The following is a 24,829-nucleotide window of genomic DNA, read 5'->3' as shown; positions in this document are numbered from 1 at the left end:
AATACTCTCATTTAATCTCCTCTTATCATATCATATATTTAAGAAAGGTAAGGAGAAATAAAAGTAATAAAACAAAAAGAAGAAGAAGAGGTGATAAATAAAGATATATAATCATAGTTATTGAGACAGTTATGAAATAATTATATAAATGATAATTATTATTATTATTTTGACTGAGTACATGTATCTTTTTATATTAGATAGGCAGTTTTGTTTAACATGATTAAACATTAAATATGAGTATCTCTTTTAACTATTAATAGAAATTCAAATTTTAGTTTGCATATATATGGTTCAACTCTTTAATTAAATTATCTTAAAAAAGCCAATGACCCTTTGGTCTAGTGGCACTTTTCACATCCTCTTGATAGCAATATATTCTAGGATCAAACCCTCGTGTGGTTAAAGGATGAAAAATATGTATATGTGAAATGCATATAAATAAGTGAGGAGACAGACTCAAGTTTGAGTCATTTTTTATTATATATTAGTTATTAAACCTAATTTTATTTAATATATAACTTTTAACATTAGTTTAAATCCAATCACATAGTCACATTTAGACAACCTAATAATTTCAACCATTATCACTATAATCAACCATAGCAAGTTGAGTTATAATTAAGTATAAGCAATGCATATGGCTTCGTGTCTAGTTAAACATAACATTGCAGATGTTATATATGATGGCGATAATTAATTAGAAGAAGGAAATTTCACCCCTCCAAAATAGAAAAGGGAAAGCGTTCGAACGAGATGTTCGTATCCCATTGTTGAGTATGTTTCCTTCCTTCAGAACTGAATGGTGTTTCATTCAATTTATCCGTATTTGAAATTCAAGTTTCCGAATCCCTGCGTAGACTCTTTCATTCGTGTCTGACAGCCTTATTCAAAAATCAAAGATAAGGAACCTACTGATATGCATGCGAAATGCTAATTAACAATGCAATACGGTTCTATACACAGAAATACAACAATTATTACTATCAAGTTAATAATAATATCCCATATTGGAGTGGCCCACTAGGGCTAGGGGCGAAAATGAAAGTAGATTTCTGATGGACAATTGAAGATGAACTTAAAAAACATGTATTGCGAGGCTGTAAACATTAGTAAATTCTGACGGTTCAAACAGATACAAAACAGCATGACAAGACTATATATCTGGTCCAATTATTATAGTACTAATCGTTACTGCCAGAAAAGGACGGGAGAGAGAATTGAAAAGGAAAGGGTAATAAAGGGCTGATGAACAGAATCAATCTCGCATCCTTTTCTTTTTCTCCTCTTCTGGCTCCAGCAGGTCTTCCAGCACCTGATTATCCAAATACTCAAACTCGAAAACTTGTTTCCTCAGGGAACCAGATGACGATGAGCTGGCACTTCCATGAGCGTGAGAAGACGGAGGAGGAAGAGGAGGAGGCATAAAGGGAGAGTATGGTGGGGGCCTCAGCAGAGAATAATACTCGTTAGGGAAATTAAGGATTGCAAGATGACCTCTCATGTCGAAGGCAGCCCTATCGTAGGCTCTGGCTGCTTCTTCCGCCGTATCAAACGTCCCCAGCCACAGCCTCGCCCCTTGTTTCGATGGGTCCCTTATCTCCGCCGCGTACTTCCCCCACGGCCGCCTCCGGACGCCCCGGTACCGAGTCTCATCCTTTGCCTTCTCCTGCTTCCCCTTGTGCCGGTCCATGCTTGTGTTCTGATCTTCACCTATCAAGTATTTGGGGTTGTGATCTCACAAAATTTGAACGCTTGTATATATAGATATATAGCCCATATGTGATACATGTGGAAGATATTTGGAATGCCAGGGAAAGAGTGCGATCACTAGTCACCGCCGATGTTCTTATTATAGATCTGATTCTTCGATTGTGTCTATGTTTTTTTTTTTACACGAATTATACGACAACAAGCAACTATATACACCCCCCGGGGGGGGGGGGTAAATCTTTTTATCGATCTAGCAACTTGGCAAAGTCTCTTGTTTTTGTTCCTTTTTTCACGTGAATTATTCCATGGAGTGCAAGAATCGTTCATATATTTTTCTGACGCTTCATGTATATAGTTTGTGCCACTAACAACATTGAAATTCTGTTCATTTTCTGAGCTCATATATGTATGTATGTATGTATGTATGTATGTGCCAGTATATTTAGATTGAACTGAACCCACAGACTAGTTTTAATATTTACACCTTTAACTTTTTGCCAACTTAAAGGGACGGGTATGCAAGTGGGTGATAAGCAATGGACACATTATATTTTGACTTAAAACATCATGACTTGAGTTTATCAATTGTCTTTCAACAATATATATATATATATATATATATATTAGATACCTGTTAAGACTCCGGTTCACTTATACTTAGACATTTTAAAAAAATATATATGAGAAAGATCTCTTGGTTGGAATGTCAGAGCCAAGGGTCCATTATCAAATTTGAAAGTTCATAAATCATAATAACATTGACAAATAGTATTTCAAATTAAATTAAAGTAAACATTTTGCATTTTTTTTCAATAAAACACATATTACTTCTGTAGCTTGATAGTGTCGTTTCAAACATAGCTAATTGAAAATGAGTTTAATCTTACACGTTTTGTTTTTTAGAAAATGATCCAATTTTTCTCTCCTGTCCTCTAGTATGGGCTCCACGATCCATGAACAAATCATATGACTTGGCATTAATTTTATATGATATTTTCCATTCATGTGAAAATGATCCTGATCACTTTTAGAGTCTTGATTTTATTTCCATTAAAATGACTATGCTTTTGAATTTTATTTATACTAAACTGTGTCAACTATATGAAGGCATCTCTGTCCATTTTCTTTGTTTTTTAAACTTCATCAGTCCTTCCCTGCAATTTTAAAATTATTATTGTCTTTTATGATCATTAATTTGCAGCACCGGGTATTAATATCTATGCAGAGAATTATAAACACTCCTTCCATTTCTATATATAACAAAAACCGACATTTTTTATTTTGTTTTTTTATAAGCAAAATCACATATCTCAATAAATATTTATTATAATTTTTTAAATTATTCTTCATAAACTCATAATTTTCATTCACAATAAACAATTAATTAGACTTATTTTGATTAAACAGAAGGGTATATTAATTCAATTTTTTTATTTTTAAATATAATTATTATAATCAAGTAATCTTCTTAAACTGTATGATACTATTTTTCTCTTATATTTCAATTGTGGATAAGATATTTAATTCCAAATGTACACATCATGTCTCTATATATAACATATTTTTAATTAAATATCATATATTAATAAAAATTTATTATTTAATTGAAAACACATAAAATCGTATCTCCTAATAATATAATGTCACAATGTCATGGTGGTGGATCAAAATATACAATTAATATCTCTTCCTTTTTCAAAACAATAAGTGTGAAATTGTTCAATTACTTAAAAAATATTATGACATCCCTTTAAATTTAAGAACAAAATAAATTTTTAAAAAATATTCTATATATAGGGAATGAGGGAGTAACTATATTCTTATTGTGTTCAGGATTTTTGCTTGCAATATTTGTAACACAAATTTTTTTAAAAAATTATTAGAGACTGAATTGTTGTTAAGTCAGCATTTTAAAACCTAACAGAGTCAGTCTCCTATTAAAAAAGCATGCGCAATGCAGTGCAAGGGGATATGATTTCACACTTGTTATCATTTTAATTAAAATGCTATTCCCCTTACTAATTTGGGCTGGTCTTTGACTTTATGTCATGATCAATGTCATGGACTTCTCGTCCTTGGCAGCAAAAGTGGGATCACAAATTAATAATTAGCAGAAAGGGTTTGGATTTTGGAATGTTGCGTCGGCTATTAATCCCCAATTCCACGTTATTGCCCACCGCTTCACTATTTCAAACCAAGTCTAGTCTTTTGGCCTTTTTTTACAACCCCAATTGCAAATATGACCAGACAAAATAATTTTAATAGAAAACAATTCTTTTTTTTTTTTGGGGCAAAGTATAAAGAATAAACTCCACCAACTGTAAATAATATCTCACATTGAGGTGCTGAGAGCAATGAGCAGACATTTGCCAACTAAATTATTATATATACACAAGAGTTGGAGTTTGAACTCTCAATTATTTATTTAAGTAATAAAAACTTTTACTATTCACACCAACTTTAATTGTTATAATATAACTTGATCATCATCTTATAAGTAAGTCCTCAAATTTAAGGTAGGATTTGCACCCACGTTTTTTGAAGTATGGAATAAATTCTTACTAGCTTAGTAAGGAAATTAAACGTGATAGTTAAGAAGATATAAGTAATCACGCATATACTTCATATTTTTTAATGGGAAAATTACATCCAATTCTTTTTCAAAAAAAAATCTCAAATAAAGACCAACAATAAATTTCATTCGAGAAAAAATAAGTCATATTTCCATTTTAACAATAATCCGTTCTCTATTAGTCCTTATTTATGATTAATTTTTTTAGGAGGGTGCGAAATGTGATTTTCCCTTTTTTAATTAAATCAGAACTAAATATCATCGTCATGTATACTTTAATGTAAATTCTAAAATTATGATAACATAATCATTAACGCGGTGAGAGCTTATTTCTTTGCTTGCTCTGTTTTACTTTCAGCTGACTTTCGGTCTTTAAGATGAATGTTTTATGAGAAAATCACTTATATATTGGACTTGAATGAGGTTGAGCATAAAAGTGATGGTGCTGTGCCTAATATTTTAAGGAATTACGTGTGGTCCATGATTTGAAGTTTCTGAAGAAATATTAGTCTATCAGTTCAGGTAGCGTCCTCCTAAGTTTTGATTTCTTCTCTTAAAAATTTGCTTATCAAAGGGATCAGATCACTGACCCTAACTTAACTTGATTCTGCAAGATTAATTTGAGATCTTGAATTGAATAGTAGAATTCTGTGTTGAGATCATTCAAATCCTTCGACCACATAAATTCAAGAAACGACGAGAATTGAGAAAGAATCAAATCCTTAAGATTTGTCGTCTCTTGATATGAGGTGAATAAACGCACTAATTTTGCTGGAAGCTCGGATCAGGCTTTGATATCCGAGATTTTGTTCTACTCCTGCACCTTTTTTATCAATTTGATTCTTTTCACTAATATAGCATGAATCTCACTCTCTCAAAATTCGTCAGAACCTTTTTTTTTTGGTAAAAAAAAAACAAAAGAAAAAGAAAGGAAGAATTACAACCAGGTTCCACACAAATTAATTAACTACTGTAAAATTCATTGATAATTGAATTAAATTGCATTGTATTGTCAATGCAGTTTAGTTCAATTATCAATGGATCTTGTAGTAATTAATTTTTTGTATGAGACTTCAATGTAATTCTTGCAAAAAATATTGTTTTGAATATCATGTCCCTTTTCCTGGGAAAAAAAAAAAAGAGTCACGTATGATAAGTTCCAAAATTTGAAGAATAAAGAATTATTAAGAAATTAAATCAAAAAGAAAAAATGGACATTGATATTTTTCAGACAGACAAATATTCATATTTAAAGCATACTGTTACGAATGAAGAGCAACTATATATTGTCTATTGGAAACGAGGAAAGAGAGCATATAGGCAAAAATATTAGAATAACATTATATTTTAACTCAAAATCTCAAACTTTTAGATTTAAGTTTATAAGTCCTTATCTTTTTTATATATTAGTTATTAAGTTTAATTTTATACGATATGAGACTTTCTACATCAACTTAAGTCTACTCACACAACCTAACACATTGTTTAATTTGTTTTAATTTGGAAAACTGGTTTTTAATTTGACTATGATAGATAAATTCATGTGAGAAATTCTCTAAAGATGTTAATTACAATTTTTTAAAAAGCATGCTTTTATTAAACAAACCATTGAAAGTTGGCAATAAAGGAAAAACAAAAATTACTAGCGAGGGTTGGGTTAAATAAAATGGACTAATTTCTTACAACGTGATAAATTAAGGTTTGAATTTTTACTAAAAGAAGTACTCACATTTAGTACTCGATCATATCTCAAATAAAATTGTCTCTAATAAGAGAATACCTGTGAGTAATAAAAAAACAAAAAAAAACAAAAAATTCTTTCAATGTTCAGAAATTATATAATACTAAGAGGAAAGAAAAGGAAAAAATAAGTAGAATGGCCTTCACTTAAACTATGAAGAATGATAAAGAAGAAGAAGAATGAATGAATGAATGAATCCTCTCTAAAGTTGAGAATGTATGAATTTTATGAAATTTATTTTTTTTAAGGAAGAGAGAAAAAATTTACATTTTATGAAAAATAAGAAAATAAAAAAGTACCAGAATTTGAAAATTCACAGAAATTTATGAAGACCAATTTTAGATGACTTTAATCCTTAGCTAAGAAAAACACCACGAAAGTAGCTAGCTTTCTTGTGAGAAAGGGAAAGGGATATATGTTCACGCGTATATGGTAGTTACTCGATCAGCCGATATCCAGCGGCGAAATAAGCACGGATTGTTATGAATTTGGCATCACCTTTATTATTCCATCAAAACCATGCATATAACCCTTCTCTGTCAGACAATTATGCCTTAATGATTTGCATTTTTCCCATTAAAGACGTTCAATGCTGCTCCACCGCTGACTGGAATATTTCAGAATTCTGATGAGCTAGGCTACGTACGTACGTGTCCTTCTCAGGCTTGTCCTCCTAATTGACCCGTCACTTCCATCAAAGACTAAGCCGCCAAGGGATATTGATTTTTCAGACAACTTTTTATAAATTATTGTGGGATTTTCTACAATGGATGAATTATCTTTGAGGGCGGCATATATATGTCACATGTTGTGAACATAAGTATTAAAGATTCAATTATGAGTTCGGCGATCATTAGGTCGTGCTCGCAAGTTTTGAAACATAAACGTGGAAAAAGGAATCTTCATTTTGTTGGGCTTCATTTCGTGTTACACGTATCACCCCTTGGAAATCAAAGCAAAGCTCTGCAGTCATATCATCGAGCTCATTGAGGGAGAGGATTGTGTATATCTTGACCCTTTATTACCTTTTTAAAAAAATTAAATAATAAGTGTGTAAATTTGATTAAGTCGGATGAATTTGGTTAACTCAGATGAAGTGAACACTATTGATGGGTCCTCATGCATGCACGCCCCCTGCCGGCCACCAGCTAGTGTTTCCTTCAGGAGGCATTGTGGGAATCATTGTTTTCTCATCATTCATACTATCCCATTTAATTAGTTGCTAACATCGCATCTATATATGTAGTATATATCATATCATGACTTTTTTTCTAATCACATTAACTGTTTTCAACGGGTGGCTTCTTTTCCTGCAATCTGACCACTCTCATTATAAAATAAAGCCAACACCAGTAGATCCTTTGTAAATGATCTATAAATAATGGAGAGAAAAGCCTATCACGCCCTCATATAGTCACTTAATTATTTTTATCTTTTTTGTATTTTTTTAAGACGCTTTTTTACTAGGCTTGATTGGATATATCGTTCTGTTTTAACTAAGGGTGAACAAAACCGAACCGAAATCAAAAATCGAACCGAATCGAATTGAATTTTATTTATGTGATTCGGTCTATTTGATTTTTCAGTTCGATTCGGTTTTCTTATTTTAAATATTTTGGTTAACCGGTTCGATTCGGTTAGTAAAATTTAAAATCGAATAGACCGAACCGACCGAATTATATATAATTTATAAATTTATAAATTATATTTAATTTATAAATTATTTTATTTTATTTTCATTTTTATTTTAATAAAGAATAAAAAATAATAATATCACTTGAAACCCTATTTCGGTCAGTCACTCTCATTAGTAGGTGTTGTGATTGAATTATGAGACCATTATTTGATTATCGGTGTTTACTTGTGGTTGTTTATTTGATTATCCATGCCTTTATAATATTTAAGCTTTATGTCATATGGACATAATTAGAATGGGCTCATATTGAAAAAAATGAATAGAAAAAAAGGCTCAATTTTGTAGTGTTGTTTGTTTTAATATTTAAAAAATGGGCCTAATTTCAATAGCCCAATATGAAATCAAAAAACCAAATTAATCAACCGAACTGAATTACTAAATTTCAGTTTGGTCCTTGTCCGGTTCGGTTCAATTCGGTTTTCATTTTTAATGTTATTCGATCGATCGGTTCTGTATATTTTGGGATCAAATTGAACTGAACTGACTAATGCTTACCCCTAGTTTTAACACGTTATTATTGCTTAATTAAGCTAGTAGTCTAAGTCCAAATGCATAAATTGGCCATTTATAAGTCAATTAAGGCCCCTCTTATCATCAAAGAAGAAAATGCAAAGATGCTTTGATGACCAACGTTTTCTTCCAACGTTATCATCAAGGTTTTTTGGTAAAATTACATACGGATATTGAAATTCTTTGCAGTATTTTTTTCCCTAATTGCACTGTAGTATTCATTTGCGGTTGATTAATTAGTTGCCAATCAAACTTGGGTTTGACAAGCAGAATTGATCCCTCCACCTGTCTTAGGTTTCTCACCACATCATTATTCACGTTGATTAATAGGGCGAATTATAAGTTTCCCGCATCCATGATATATCCTATCTTTTTACTTTCTAAATGTATAGTATAAGTGCCTGTCTCTGGTTTTCTGTTGGTTAAAAACATCATTTAACTAAAATTAATTTAATAAAAATTAATTATTATAACAAAATTTATATTTGGATATGCTTTTAAAAAATTCAATTTGATAAACTAAAAGTTAATTAGATTACATATGATTAAAAGTACTTTTGAATATATTTTTATGAAAAAGGATATTGACTTTTATGATTTATAATTTTTATTATACAAGTATAATATATTAAAAGTATTTGAAAAACATATGAGATAAGTCTTTTAAAAAGATACTTAGTCATCCTATTTTCTTCTCTTTACAAAAAATTAAAATCAACTGCCTACTTTCTACACAAAATAAGTCTTTTATAATCAATCATATTCTGAAAGGATAATAAATTTGATTGTCTCTTGTAATTGCTAAAATGGTGTGAGCACAATCACAAGACATTCAACCACATTTCAAATGCACTTTGAGAGTGTACATTCGTCTCACATTTTTAATCCAATCAAACAACTTTTAACATTTAGAAAGTGATTTTAATCATTTTTTACTATATGAGAAAGGTCCTTAGTGAATTAAGTTTGCTCTCTCTTGGTAGTCGTGCCTGCTCTCATGGAAGAACTCTGTACTCGAAAAAGGCCATTAGGCAGATCATTAGAGGAACTCTCAGCGGACGACTGTTTGAAGAAAATGAAAAAAGAGGTTAAGGAAGATGCCATTATGTCTAATAAAATGAAAGATGCTGAAGCTTGTAACGAGAATACTTGCCCTTTTAAAGATGCACTGCTTGCAATGGAGACCTCAAAAGTTTACTTATACAAGGATTCTCTTCTTGGCTTCAAAGGAACTAAATTTAATGGTGTATTGTATGGAAGTTTAGACATGGAAGAAGATCCTTTAATCTTTAACTTACTAGACCAGTCGTGGGAAATACCTGAACCTTCTAAAGAGATCAAGAAATTAATGAATATTTACCTTGTGTCAATCCCTCATGAGGAATTTAATGAATGGTGCAGGTCATGGAATAATGGTTTAATCATTACTGTCTTGGGAGCTTAGTTCATACTTCACAAGCTTAAAGATTTTGAGCTTATTGATCTTTCGAACAATTATTAGGTGGTACGCTTTATTGATGAAATCAACTAGGCAATATGTTATAAGAAAGTCTTCCTTGATGGTCCTTGGGTTGTGGCTTATCACTGTGTACTGGTGTAATGATAGATGCCATATTTCAATTCCTTCCATAATTCTCTTGTATGCATTACAACTTGGGTACACATTCCCAATATTTTAATGCATTGCCATACGAAGAACTTCATCGGAGACTTGGGGATAGAATTGGTTGAACTATTAAGGTGGACATGCATACTATCATAGATGTTGATGCTCAAAGGGCTAAAGTTGAACGTGGTAGGTATGCAAGAATCTGTGTGGAATTTGATTTGAAAAAGAAACTTATGCCTCGAATCATTTTAACTTCCTCTCTGTTTACTGTAGAATATGAAGGTCTTGGATTAATATGTTTCCATTGTGGAAGATATAGGCATAAGAAAGAACCTTGTTCTTGGAAGGCATGCTCTTCAAATTTAAGTAACTTGAACGTTGATTCCAATTTCTCACCGCCTCTTATATTGTTGGTGATTAAGCTTCCTTGAGAAGATGAAATGAATGGCACCTGGAATTTGGTATCAAAACCACCAAAATTTCACTTCTTGAGATATGATAGCTACAGAAGTAGGGCTGATAATAGAGGGAGAAATATGAGTTTCAGGGACAAAGGAGATAGCAAAGTGACCCTTTCAAGCTTCCCTATCTTAACAGGCTCAGAAAATGATGATGATGTACCAAGTCAAGTCAATCTTAACACCAAGTAGGGAGAGGTGTCTAACTTCACTAATTACACTTTGGTGGTTTATATAGGAAAAAAATCAAGAAAATATTAACACATATATGGGGGTCAAGAACACAAATCAAGGAAAGGAGAGACATTGTAGCAAGGGTGTACATGTACCCAAGGGTAAGGAGAATATAAAGCTTAACTCAATAGTGGAAAAGGAGTTAAGCCTAACTAGTAAAGGGATGGAAAAGGAAGTTATTAGTGGATCCTCCTCCATTAACCCAAAAGTGAAACAAGATAAAAGGAAGTTGGGCCAAGAGTCCATGTGTCATTTCTATGTCACTTGACTAGTATAGAGAATATATCACCAACCAAAATCCTATGAACCTACCTTCATCGTTGAACCCAATCATGATCACTACTTCTCCTCGTCTATCAGTCAAACATCTCCTTCTCACGCCTAAACTACCAAAAACTCCCTTAATTAAAGTTTAAAACAAGACACATCTTTGGCTAGTCCAGGAGCTAATATTATTATTAGACTAAACAATTCGCTTAAGTAAAAAGTTGAGGAACTTGTCTGGGATCCTTTAGTTGGATGAGATGGGTATGTATTTATTTCTAGCATTATTTTATTAATGATTATTATTTCATAGAATTGTTGGGGAGCTAGATTAAAAGCTTTCCTAGGTATTATTAAGGATATTATTAAAACATATAAAGTAGATATGCTCTACCTACTAGAAACTTGAATCAGTGGATTAAAAGCTAATTATATAGTTTGGCTAACTGGGTTTTGATAAGTGGATTAGAATAAAAGCCATAGGTTTTACTAATAGAATTTGGGTTCTTTGGAGATGTGTTAATTTTTACGTTGATTATCTCTCTTCTAATGTCCAACTATTGCACTATTGGGTCACTAACCTTTCATCAAATAAGTATTTCCTTTTAACTTTTGTCTATGGGGAAACATCAACCTTTAGAAGAACTGTTCTGTGAGATTTTATTAGATCTTTGGGTGCTCAAGTTTTAGAAAACTAGATTGTTCTAGGAGATTTTAATTCTTATCTTCAAGAAGATCAGGTGGCTCTGCTCCTTCCTAGTCTTCTTTAAATGCTTTTTAAAATTGTATTTGTGACTTTAGGCTAATTGAATTTCCTATTATGGGAGATAATTTTACTTGAGAAGGAAATAATGTAAAAGAATGCCTTGATTGGGCTTTCTGTAACATCTCTTAGGATTTTAATCATCCTCAAAGTAAAGCTCTTTATCCTCTTAAATTTAAATCTAACCACACAATCATTGCTATCTCTGATGAACCTTTGCCCCACTTTATCCCATACACCATTCCTTTCAAGTACCAGGCTGCTTCAGTTCTTAAAACTGACTTTAGGGAGATTGTTTTAGAATCTAGGGTGAATAAAAACTGAATCAAGGGCTGTTTGCCTTTTATATTTCAACCAAGTTAAGGAATAAGACTAAGATTAGCAGTATTCCAAAAAAGAAGAGGGACCTAATGTGAAGACTAGAAGGAATTGATCGTTCTCAAATTTGCAACCCTGATAATAAATTGACCAAATTGAAAAAATCATTATGGAAAGATTACTATAGATTAATAGCTCAAGAAGAATTACTTTGGTGCTAAAAATCTTGTTGTAAATGGCTCCAATGGGGTAATAAAAATACCAAATTCTTCTATGCCACCACGATTGTCAAGAGAAAGAGGAAAAGGATTGAGGTCTTAAACTTTGATTCAAGTGATTGGGTGACCACTAATGACTCTTTGAAATCTATAGCCTCCTCTTTCTTTCGGGATTTACACTTTAAGGATCATATTGTCTCAATTTGTTTCTTTGCTTGCTAAATTTCTTGAGCTTAATTTAGATGTCCTTTCTTAACTCACCTTTGATATTACTGATGTGGAAATCAAGAATGCTGCCTTTGTTATGGATGCTTTTAAAGCACCAAGGCCTGGTGGTCTTTAGGCACATTTCCTTCAAACCCAATGAGATTGAGTGGGTGTGAAAATATATGAGGCAATGAAGTCTTATGTCTTTAATCTTGATTCTATGAGATAGATTAATCAGGAAAAATATTGTACTGATTCCTAAAGTAGACCACCCTTCTTTACTCAAGGACTTTAGGCCAATTTTACTTTGTAATGTCAGTTTCAAAATCATTATGAAACTCTTGGCCAGATGACTTCAACCAATTATAGACCTATTCATTAGACCTTGATAATGCAACTTCATTAAGGGACAGTAGAGTGTTGATAATATCATTATTACTTAGGAAATTATTCATTCAATGAGATACAAGAGATCTAACAAAGGTTACATAGAAATTAAAGTAAATATGGAAAAGGTTTTTGACCGGCTTGACTAGGACTTTATTGAACAGACTCTTTATAGTATTGGACTCTATAGCAACCTTGTCCAAATCATTATGAATTGCATTAATACTTCCTCTTTAAAGGTTTTATCAAATGTGAGGAGATGAAATCCTTCAGATTGTCGAGAGGAGTTCGTCATGGGGATCCTCTTAGTCCTTATATCTTTATCCTTTGTATGAAAAGATTAGGTCATCTTATTTTTGAAGCCTGTAAAGTCAATAAGTGAAAACCCTTTAGATTTTCCAATAAAGGGCTATTTATTTCACATTTGTTCTTCACAAATGATTTCTTCTTGTTTGCGAAAGCCTCCTTTGACTAAATAATTATGATTTAAAAATCATGGAGAAATTTTGTCCTGCTTCTAGTCACAGAATCAATTTAGATAAGTTTAAAGCTTTTCACTCAAAAAATGTTCATCTTAAGTAGGACTTAAGAGCTCTATCAAATTCTTGGTATTCATCATACAATAGATTTGGGGAAATAAATAGGAATGCCTCTTTTGCATTCCTGAATTACTAAGATGATTTTTGTACCTGTCCTTCAGGAGGTCCAGCAAAGACTATCTCTTGGCAAGGACACTACCTTAACATGGCAAGTTGGTCGGTACTCATCAAGTTTGTTTTGTCCGCTCTACCTTGCTATTTCACACAAACAATGCTCCTTCCTAAAGGAGTATTAAAAGAGATTGAAGATTTTAGCAAAAGATTTCTTTGGTCTCTAAATCCCTCTAAAAGGAAGATGCATCTTATCTCATGAATAACAGCTAAGGAAATCAAACAACAGGGAAGGCTGGGCTTTAAAGATCTTTATAGCTAGAACATGGCCTTTATCATGAACATCTGTTGGAAGCTTCTCGCACAGTCGTCCACTCTTTGGGTTAAATGCTTAAAGATGAAATATGTTTGTGGCAATCAATGTTTACCTTCTATCTGTAAAAAAACAACGCTAGTCTTGTGTTTGATAGGCAATCACTAATGTTTGGGATTGGTTTTATTCTAATGTTAGGAGGAAACTAGGTAATGGTTGGGATACCAAATATTGGTAGGATCTTTGGACTCTTATGGATCGACCCCTATTTACCCTTGTGGATAAAAATCATGACTTCCTTAATCCCAATACTAGCATAATTGATTTTGTACAACTAAATGGCTCTTAGAATATTATGGCATGGAAAACTTCCTGCCTAGTTAGGTGGTGAACAAGGTATGCAATGTCTCTCCTCCTCGACCTTCCAACTCTAACTCCTATTTTTAGAGAGCTTCCCTTAATGGTAATTTCAGTGTCTAATCTGCCAATAATTTCATCTATCATAGACATGACTCGACATCTAGATTTCTTTGAAAGAAAACTAGGAAGTGTTCACTTTCGAAAAAGGTTAAATTCTTTTTTTGGCAAGCCCTCCATGAGAGAATTCTCACTAATTTGCTAAGAACTAAAATAGGTCTTTAATCCACTAATGAATGCCCATATGAGTGTCATAGTGAGGAGAGTGTTATACACATTCTTAGGGATTGTACTATTGCAAAGAGTTATGGGAAAATCTGATTTCTACCAATGTTTATTCTAGATTTTTCAATTGTGATTTATAGGGATGGATTGATTGGAACGCAAAAAACAATCCAGCTAGGAGTGCAGCTTTAAAATGGCCTTAGATGAAACTATTTGGCTTTAGCTGTTGGCTACTTTGGAACATATGTAAATTCATTTTTGAAAATTCTCGATTCACTGTTAAGGAGTTAGTCTATAGCCGTATGTTTCATATGCATGAGCATGTTGCTATTGGATAACTATGGCATGTTGTATTGCCTAACTCCATTACTTCATATTGTACCCCGATCCCTCCACTTAATAATACAATTTGAGTGGATATGGATGCCTTAATTAATCTTGGGTATCATGCCACTTGTGGGGGGCTTCTTCAAGACTCAAATGGTAATTGGATTTGTGGGTTCAAAAGAGATTTGGGAGACATTCTAGCTGTACTGGTGAAACTTTTAGCTGTTAAGATAGGATTGGAGGTGTGTCAACAACTAGGTTTTCATAAGATTCATATTTATTCTAATTCTTTGAATGCCATTAACATGATCTTATGAGATTATGTAATTGATCATTTTTAGAAAGAAGAAATTAATGCTACACGCAACTTCATTTATAATATATTGGAGGTGGAGATACACCATGCTTATACAGAAGTTCTACAATGTGTTGATCATCTTGCTAGAGATAGTCATGGATTCAACCTTAGGACAAAATTTGTCCATGTAATTCCTGCTGCCTTACGTGCCATGTTGTGTGAAGATAGGTCAACCGCTACTTATAATGTGTAATCTCTTGTAATTTAACTCTCAAGCCTTATGCTTGCTGTTCCCATCCTAAAAAAGAAAGTGATTTTAATCTAAACAACTTTTAACAACTAGAAAGTGCCAAAAGGACTTTCAAAATGTTAAACTTACACTTCCCAAATGATACGTTTAATACTTCAACCCCTTAAAATTTTAATTAAAAACTTTATCACTTAGAAATCAATATAACTTCATGGGTTAAAATTATATCTATTTTAACTGAAATCATTTCATATTTATTATATTTGTATAGTATAAAAATGAGAAAATTAATAATTTAGCCTAGATATTTTTACTTCATCACAACGCAGTCCCTAAATTTTGATTTGGTAAAATTCAGTTTCTAAAATTTAACTTAGTTGTAACTCTTATAAATTTTGCACATTTATTTTTATGAGGCCACATTTTGTCAACAATAGTTTAAGTTACTCTTGAAGGAATTTTATCAAATTTTATTTCTAATGAAATTTTAATTTATTTTCCACTAAAATTCATAATAAAATATGTTTGCGAGAAAATGACTTTATGCTTAAATTAAGAAACAACGAGAGCATTGGCCCAAAAAAACAAAAACAAAGACCACAGTCGAAGAAGAAGAAGAAGGAGAGTCTTTTTTTTTTTTTTTACTCCCCCTTTTGGCCCAGAACGAGGACAGTGATTTACAATTATATTCTCTTCTGGGTCTATGGGCTTTGTCATTTGTCAGATATATGCAACGGCATTACACAACATTATGGCCCGCTCAACAATCTAATAAGTAATTCACATTATGGGCTTTTTACTCCGCTCGCTTCTTTTTTGGGCCGCTTAATTTTTTTTCTGTGATCAGAAACAAAAAGGGGTTCTTCCACTTCAGTAATTCAACATACACCTGGTTTTTTTTTATTTTAAAAAAATTAAACTATCTAATAAGTAATATCCGTTGTTATGAAACTGAACTTCAGCTTTGTTAATTATATTGTAATTTTAATTGAAACTGATCGTTGTAATTTGAAAGGGCTAATTACATTCGTTCTTCCTGTTGTTATTGTTAATAAAATTATATTCTATAAATCACACAAAAGTCATGTAATTTTAAGAGTCATTATTACTAAATATTTTTTGATAGATTATTATTCAATATATATTTAAGCATTTATTGGATAAAATATTTTATATTCAATCATCAGTATATTTGTTTGCAAAAGAGATGCATAGTTAGATTATTTGCCCTTGTTCAGGACTAATAACACTCAAATTTAAGTATTTAACTGTCCAATATCAGATATTGTATCTTTATGTAGAAAAAAGTGAGTTAACGCTATGTAATACACAATATCATCACTTCATATATATATATATATATATCGTTGCTAATTTAGATTTTTGGCCTCTCATTGAATTTGAATTGGCTTTTTGTAAGGAAATAATGATTCATCACTAATTTTCATCACTAAATCTTATTTTTCTAATACTGTAAGGTTAATTAAAAAGTATGTAATAATTTAGTTAAAAAGGTTTTATCCATTCTTTCCAATATTTCGTGGAAGACCATCTATGTTGTCTAGTTTCTCATGCTTAAAAAGGAACAGTAAAAAGTGTGAGTTCTTTTTGGCCACTCATTGAGGTTGAATTGGCCTCACTCCCCACGCTTCAATAAATTGAATTCAGCAGCCATGAGAGACCAGATTGTAGGAATGGGCAAAGGATTCAAACCCTTTTAATAATAATAATAATAATTAAAAACCTACTTAAGCATAGGCCACCAAGTAGAACATTAAACAGATCCACGCTATTGTAAAATTTTAATTTAGTTTATGCGAGGCTTGTTATCCACATTAATCCCCAACAATGTAGAACATCGGACCTTGAATGTCCACCACATCTAGGAAAATCACAGATATTCAAATATTTATTTTTAACGTTTAAAAGAAAAGGAGTTAATAATTATTCTATATTCATTTTCATGTAATTAATGGTTATATGTTGGACACGCACCGGTTCCCCAAAATCATCAACGCCTCAAAAAAGGAGGAAAAAATACTGTAAAATTAAAGCATCACTATGAATCTATGATCAATTACTGGACTCCAAATGAAAAGGTGATGGGTAAAAGTGAAGTACTCACTTAAAAGTAACTTGATGACTCAGATATCAGTCAAGGAGCAACATTAATTAGATTATGTTTAGATTGTTCAATAACTCTTTCAATGCTGGAAAACTCGAGTGTTGAGTCAGAGGAGGCAAGTGCCCTGTCCCTAGTCCTCACAAAGAAACAAATTATTTTGGATAAATAGCTTAAATCACTGCCTAATGTCAGGTTCATTGAGCCTAGCCTGGAAAGGCCAATAGTGATTAATTATGAAGATTGTGTTCTAATGCACAATAATAATGTGAATGCAAAAGAGTGGCCTGGAAAATACCACCCTCTAGCCTCCAGATTTAGCAAACTCTCTAGATAATTTCCCCCATTAGTTAATTAATCTGGTCTTACAAGTACTAATTAACTCACATACGTATAGTAATTGAATAACCTGCGCACTCTGTCACCTCGCATGCTTAATGTCACATTTATATTATATTTATGATATCCTTAGTTTGATGGATTGTGTAGATTCATGCATATCCATTACATCTGCAATAGAAAACAAAAGAAACGTGTGATTAATTGAATCCTTCGTTAATTTTGATTTCATTGAGATCATTACAGTAATTAACACGGAACCTTTTTCGGGTAATACACTAGTGGTTTGTCTTTTATATTTATATCATCCGATACTTTGTAATGGTAAATTAGTAATGATTCTTGGACACGTGGGATATGAATGTGACTAAACTTGTCTTTTAATTGCGACTTGCTAGAGCTGTTCAAATTGCCGTGGCCCAAATGTATATACTTGTTTGTTGGCCAATGGCCATTAAAAATTTTAAGGGAAAAATTATATCCAGTAAAGTTAAGTCAGAAGAAGGAAATTTAATTTAATGTTAAAGTTACTTTAAGCAGTCTCACTCAAAATAAATCATGTAGATTAATGAATGTAATTGCCACAAACTTGTAGGAAGAAGATGAATACTGTTATTTATCTAACAGTTATTTATTAGTGAATTAATGGTTTTGGCCAAAAAATTAATTAATAGTTAATATAGTATTGCTAGCATGACATTTCAAAGTCAACATTAATTGTTAGCGGTATAATTGATTTCACCAAGTGATAAGAAAAAGTGCACGCAGGTCTCTCAACATGTACAACAAGCTATGACTAGTTATCAATAAATCTTTTAGTATTTGTTAGGCCAAAAAAAAAAAAAAGAGGATGTCGCGAGACGCGTCAGAGACAGGGGTCTTAAAAGTATAGAAGAACTTAACTTTTAATCAAACGCGAAAAATTTAGACTCTCTTACCATAGTTCACTCATATATAAGAATGCAAGTGAAAAAAATTAATGTAGATACAAAAAAGCAAAGATACATTAATTAAAGAAAGAGGTGGTGAGCTATGCTGTACAATAGAAAAATAAATATTAAAAATACATGATAAAAGAAAAAATAAAATAAAGCAACAAACACGAAATTTAAGACTGATAGTTTTTTGATGCGGATGATCTTCCTTGTTGAGAGAGGGCTTATCTATTTATAAATGATACTGGCATATAGGGCCTAAGCCCTATGATCGCCACTTTTCTTAAATTTAGAAAGCATTTCCTCCATCATAGTCACTAATCATGGAGGGAGTGTGAATGGTCTTAACTTAATGGCTAAGGCTTCATAAATATTTTTTTTATTATTTTAAAGTCAATTAAGTTGAGTTGAGCATGAGCCTCCAAATTCACAATTTGAGTGCAAATAGTATTTAATTGTATTGTGAAGGATATAATTTAAACAAATTCTCCGTAATTGATAATAACAGGGAAAATGAATTAAAAATAATAATAAATATGTCTTTCCAGTAAAATGAATTTATTACATGATTTGTCGATAGCCACTACTTAGATTATAATAAAGGTTAAGGGTTAATTTTGTCCTTAAAGTATACATAAAAATTCACAAACCCTAGACTCAACTGTGAGTCATTTATATCTTTCAATCTCAAAGATTTTTTCTTCTAGCATCCTACTGTTTCCTCTGTCTATTTTTCTATTAGTGGGGCCCACTTTTAAATTTTTTAATATTTTTTATTATAAAATATTACTTGTGGATCCCACATAACTTTTTTTTATATTTTTACCCCTTTTTCTGATCTATCCTCATCATCTTCATTTCACATTCTCCATCTCTTTCCCCCCTTCCTCTCTTGCCTCCTAACTCCTCTAACTCAAGCCCACCATCACGGCGAGCATTGCCATGACCTAATAATAACAGTACTGAAGAAGAGATAGATGAAAGCTTGATGGATGGGTTTATAGCAAATGAAGGAGCTACCATAGCCTTTATGTGCATGAAGGGATAGGAGGACAGTGATGTAAAATACATGCTTGAAATGATCAACATGGTTAAGGCTTCGAATGTAAAGGAGCCAACAGCTATACTGGCTGATGTGGGTTAGGGTTATGATGAGAACTGCAAGAAAGTTATAGACAACACAGTGAATAGGTATGGCAGGATTAACGTCTTGATAAACTTTTTGATGCATGGAGCCATGTTGTGTTGGGGAGTGGCTAGACTACACTACACAAGTTAGGATGGGTTATTGACTATTGTGTGGTATATATTTTCATGCAAACATTCATGATTTCAAGGACTGTGTTCATGTCGTTACTTGTTGCAATACTCTTTGGTGTATTTAGAGACAAGCTTGGTTTAAAGTAGAAGAATGCGACAATGGGAAGGGTGGCCTGGTGGTGGCTGCAGGTTTAGTAGAATTGGCATTGATATTTGGGACAAATTGGAGGTCATTACAAGAACAATGATAAAGCCTAAAGGAAGAAGAGCTATGGAGGAAGTGTCCTCGCCGGACATGGCGAGTTGGATGGATTTGAGTGATGAGTTGCAAAGAGAGGGAATGTAAAAGAGAGGGGGGAGAGAGAGGAGGGAGGGAAGAAAGAAGAAGAAAAATATTAAAAACATTTAAAAATGAGCCCCACAAAAAGAGAAAATCAACACAAAAAAAAGGCTGGGTAATAAAATAAAAAATCTTTGAGATTAAAGGATACAAATAACTTATAATTGAATTTAAGGTCATTTGTGATACCTCGTATATAATCCATACCATAACCATATAGTTAAGAAGTACAGTCCACTTGAGTTAAAACAAGAAAAATTAAAAGGGTTTTAATTTGGATTTCAATATATTCTTCCTTAATATTTCATTCATTTTCTCAAAATTAAATTGGTTTCAATGTAGTTGTTGACAGTAGTGAAAGGTCCAATAGCAAAAGTAGTGCAAGACCAAGACTATCGTTATAGGCGAAGACTCTGAATTTTAACATATCATTTAATTTTTCCGTCATCAAAATGGTGTGATTTATTAGTTTCCTCAATCCTTTTTTTCTTTTTTTATAAAAATTCAATTGAGATTCAGTTTATTGAGTTTGTTTTGAAATCAAGGTAAACAAAAATGGGTCTTGTGTTTTATACAAAGATATGAGTGGAATTATTCACGGTTCATATATAAGTAATGTTTTTGTAATTAATTTTACTTATTATAAATAGATTTATAGTTGTGTACGTTAGATTCAGTGCTATTATTGAATTACACAAAAACTCCAAGGGGAGCATTATGATTTTGTCAGTTCAATGCCACCTTGAAAATTTTGAAAGAAACTTGCCAACATTGATACACAGAAGAAGACCTAAAAAAGTAGAGATCATGAAGTAAATTTTGAATTTGGCCTCCTTACAGTTGCAGGGATATGTTGGAAGTCTATTAATTCTTCGGAGCTAAATGATGATGCATTTTATATTAATTTTATAAATAATTAAGTTGTTTGCTTAGTATGCATTGGAATCAAAAACTCAAACTCTTGTATATGTGGTAATTTAGTTAAAATGAAAAAAATTCTCTTCTATCAATAAAATATATTCTTTATATTTACAACAAAATAATTTATTTACATGTAGCTTTGGCCCTAAAAAAATTGTGTCATATTGAATAATATATTTCTATAGGTGTGTATAAAAATACATTACTTGATCGAAGATAATCTTTTAAATAATACTTAAATTCTTTAAGAGATTAATTATACTTACAGTAGGGATACTTTGGATAATGAAAAAAAATTGGAAAGTAAGCACCTGGCCTTTTGACTTGGATTTCAGAGCAATCCTCAATAGAACGATGCTGCTTTGGATGTTAAAGTTAGATCACAACCGTTCAGGCATGTGCAATCCTGACCTCCCTCGTTAATGAAGCTACAGGCCTCAACCGTTCACCGAACAATAATATCTATGGGTCCTACTAAATACTCCTGGAACTGCTAAAGTCTAAAGCCATTACTCTTGGGCCATTATACGCTATGAAATATTTCCTTTACTCTTGCAGTACCGTCATGCATTGATTTAAGAATAAAGTAGTGTGGTACATATTATATATACATAAATAGAGGTAGAAAAGTGGACAACCTAGGGTCCTAAGGGCCTTGGCCTCAAGCTCAATTTTTCAAATTTTCATTAAATCTTAAAGCTTGGCCCCAGTTTTTTAAAAAATAAAAAAATTAATATTATAATTTAATGTTATTTTTTAAAAAATAATATAATTTAATATCATAATATTAACATTATAGCTTAACTTTAAAATTCAAAAAAAACTAAATTAAGGTCTCAAATCATCCAAAAAATAAATAAAAAGTTTAAAAATTTAAATACTTGTTAGTTGATGCCAATAGAATTCACAACAAAAGTTCTAGAAATAAAATATATGAAGCATATCAATGTAATTTTCATAGAATAAGATGAGGGATTAGAATTTTTAAATTAAATTAAAATCTTAAAAACAAACATCAAATTGAAATCTCGAACATCCATGGTATAAAGAAAATGTCTAAGTCGAAAGAGAAATTACTTGAGAGTGAGAGAGCCGAAAAGCCAAAGTAATAAGACACCGAGAGTGAGACATCGAGTGGAGAGATGTTGAGTTGAGAGATGAGAGAGAAATGTGAGTTGAGAGATAGAGAAAGCTAGAGGGTGAGCAAAGCGACAAAAAGGAAAGGCAAGACAGCTAGATGAAAGGAGAAGGAAAGGTTAAGTTAAAAGATGAAGAGAGTTATAGAACTTGGAATGGTCGAATGCTTAAATTTTTTTCCTATTTTCCAAACAGTGCTTTTTAAGATAGAAGAGAAAAAAATAGAACAGGGCTTGGAAGGTCACTGAAGCTCGAGCCCTTTTTTCATGACTTAATAGGGCTGAGTTTAAAAGCCCGATTACCTTAAAAGTCCTTCATTTTTCAAGTTCAAACCCTTATTTAAATAAGACTTTTAAGCTTGGCCCTCCAGGCTCAACCTTTATTACTAACTCTATACATAAATTAATAGGTTAAAGTATAAATCTACTATTGAAGTTTCCACCCAAGTGCACCTTATATCTTTAAATATTTTTTAGTTCAATTTGCAACATCTTAAGAATTTAAACCTAAACAACTAAGCTTAATTAGGGTAATTAAATTTATTGATGTGATGTGTGGATAGAGAGATCTAAAAAGTGTGTTTGATTGTAATTTCAACTTTAAATATGATTTTGAATTGAAGTTAAGCCATTCGAGCTCAAAAGCTGATAAAGAACTGAAGAAGGGTCCTCTGTGCCACATATCGCAACATAAGGGATGTTTGCCACGGTGCACAAATGGCGTCCAAACAAGGAAGAACCTCTTTATGTCATGTACCACAACGCGTGGCCAATTTCTCTTATATACTGGTCACAAAACAGACACATATCATAAAAGAAGAAGGAGGAGAAAAAGAAAGGCATGTGATTTTCTCTACTAAGGTTCAAGATTGTGGACCTTTAGAGAAATTCTAAGCTATCCAACACTTAAGGTAAGACTTTTAAACCTCTTTCCTACCTTTTTCTTCCATTTTCTCTGGTTGAAAAATTAAGGCTTGAGTAAAAATGGTGATTAGGGATCCATATGAGTTATGAGTTTGAACTCATTAGCTAGAATATGAATAATGAGAGTAGTTTAGAGTATTTAAACCCCATATTAATAATTTTATAAGTTGTTGGTGGTTGAGAACAATTTATATCCGAATTTAGCATTAAAGAAGGTGGTTGGATGAGTTTTATGACCATTAATGATAGTCTAATGGCATATTTATGATAATGCGGGTTATTGGTACATAATACACCTAACAGGTATGAAGAGAAATTAGAGAGTGTGCTTTATGTGAGTTGGGAAGAGTGGTTAAGATGTGAAATCATCTAAGTGAGGGACAATAATGATATCTTTGTGTTTGGTTACAGATTATTTAATTTGGCACCATTCAAGCTAATTGAAAATCTTGGGAAGTTGTGTTTTGAAGGATAAACTTTTGATATCTTAAAGGTTAGATATAATCGTGTGAAAATCTAGTTTGTATAGTTATTTGTTAATTAGTTATTTATTGAATTTAATGATTTGAAACTTTTTTGGTGTTTTCAATACCCATTGATGCAAAATTAGCATTGTTTGAAGTTGTATTGAATTGTTGAAAACAATATGTATGTGTAATTAATGACGATGATTGAGAGTATATTATTATATGATATTAATATGTGAAGTATAAGGGAGAAAGAGAATTATGTGAACATGTTATGATATGATTAATATGTGTTGAATGGCATATAACTTGTTATTATTTACATAGTATGATCATTGGCGAGAGTTTCGCCTAGAAAAAGGAGTAGATTGGTAAATCCACATGGTGATGGCGGCTTATTGTTGGAATCGAAAGCTTGCCCTAACACTAACCTTTAAAATTGAGAGGTAGCCAATGTCTCATAGTTGATATGGGATTGTCCCACTTGTTGTTTGAGGAACTTAAACCTAATTAGTATCCATCAATTCATAAGGAGGTTAGATTAAAGGTACAATATTTCATGTTTATTAGTATTGGGGGAAACCAAGGGATACAAGTAAGTGAGTTAACCCTAATCCGGGAGCTCTTTACAAGTGAAAAGCTAGGTTAGTCTAAGTTATGGACGTAGTCACCGATTTCATATTAGAGGTATTAGGAGGGTATAAGGCTAGCGTTAATCATGCATTTATAGTCTTGGCCACATGGTTGTTATTATTGTGATTTGATGTGTCTTTTAAGGGTGTATGGTTGTTATTTTTATGACCTTAAGATGTGGATAATTGTGATATATCTAATAATATTTTGTATGCCTGGTCATATAGTTGTTATTGTTGTAACCAAGGCTATATTTGATAAATGTATATGTAATATTTGAATTTATTGCCATTTGCATCCATGATTAATTGATATGCAATTGTATAGGTTTGGTTGACCTTTGTCATTAAGTGGTTGTACTCACCCTTCATTCTTCAATATTACAGGGCCTAGCTTATCGAATCAGGAGCTAGGAAACATTCAAAGGCTTAGGATTTTTGGATGTAAATCCTACTTGAAGGCTTTTTTGCTCATTTTATATGTATTTTTTGTTGTTATTGCCAACTAGGCCCACATATGATTGATTTTGAACTACTTGCATTATAATTAAAAGTATTTTGTGTATCTTGTGCCTTGAACTAT

The 24,829-nt window shown here is 32.0% G+C and overlaps 1 protein-coding gene across 1 annotated transcript; it reads right to left on the bottom strand.

The window, feature by feature from the left end:
- Window positions 1-1,047: 1,047 nt before the first annotated feature.
- LOC129307801 (ethylene-responsive transcription factor ERF098-like) lies at window positions 1,048-1,928 on the bottom strand. Its single transcript, XM_054948709.1, has one exon. It carries the CDS (start codon window positions 1,691-1,693, stop codon window positions 1,259-1,261), a length of 435 nt encoding a protein of 144 aa, XP_054804684.1. The 5' UTR covers window positions 1,694-1,928; the 3' UTR covers window positions 1,048-1,258.
- Between the last annotated feature and the right edge of the window lie 22,901 nt (window positions 1,929-24,829).

The sequence above is a fragment of the Prosopis cineraria genome, unplaced genomic scaffold, assembly GCF_029017545.1.
Source record: "Prosopis cineraria cultivar Desert tree isolate PC_DT_omini unplaced genomic scaffold, ASM2901754v1 PC4, whole genome shotgun sequence".
NCBI lineage: Eukaryota > Viridiplantae > Streptophyta > Magnoliopsida > Fabales > Fabaceae > Prosopis > Prosopis cineraria.
The sequence above is the reverse complement of the archived record's forward strand: the minus strand, read 5'-3'. Positions and strand labels throughout refer to the sequence as shown.

Excerpts from the sequence above, each read along its gene's own strand:
- LOC129307801 (XM_054948709.1), bottom strand. The coding sequence starts at position 1,693 with ATGGACCGGCACAAGGGGAAGCAGGAGAAGGCAAAGGATGAGACTCGG.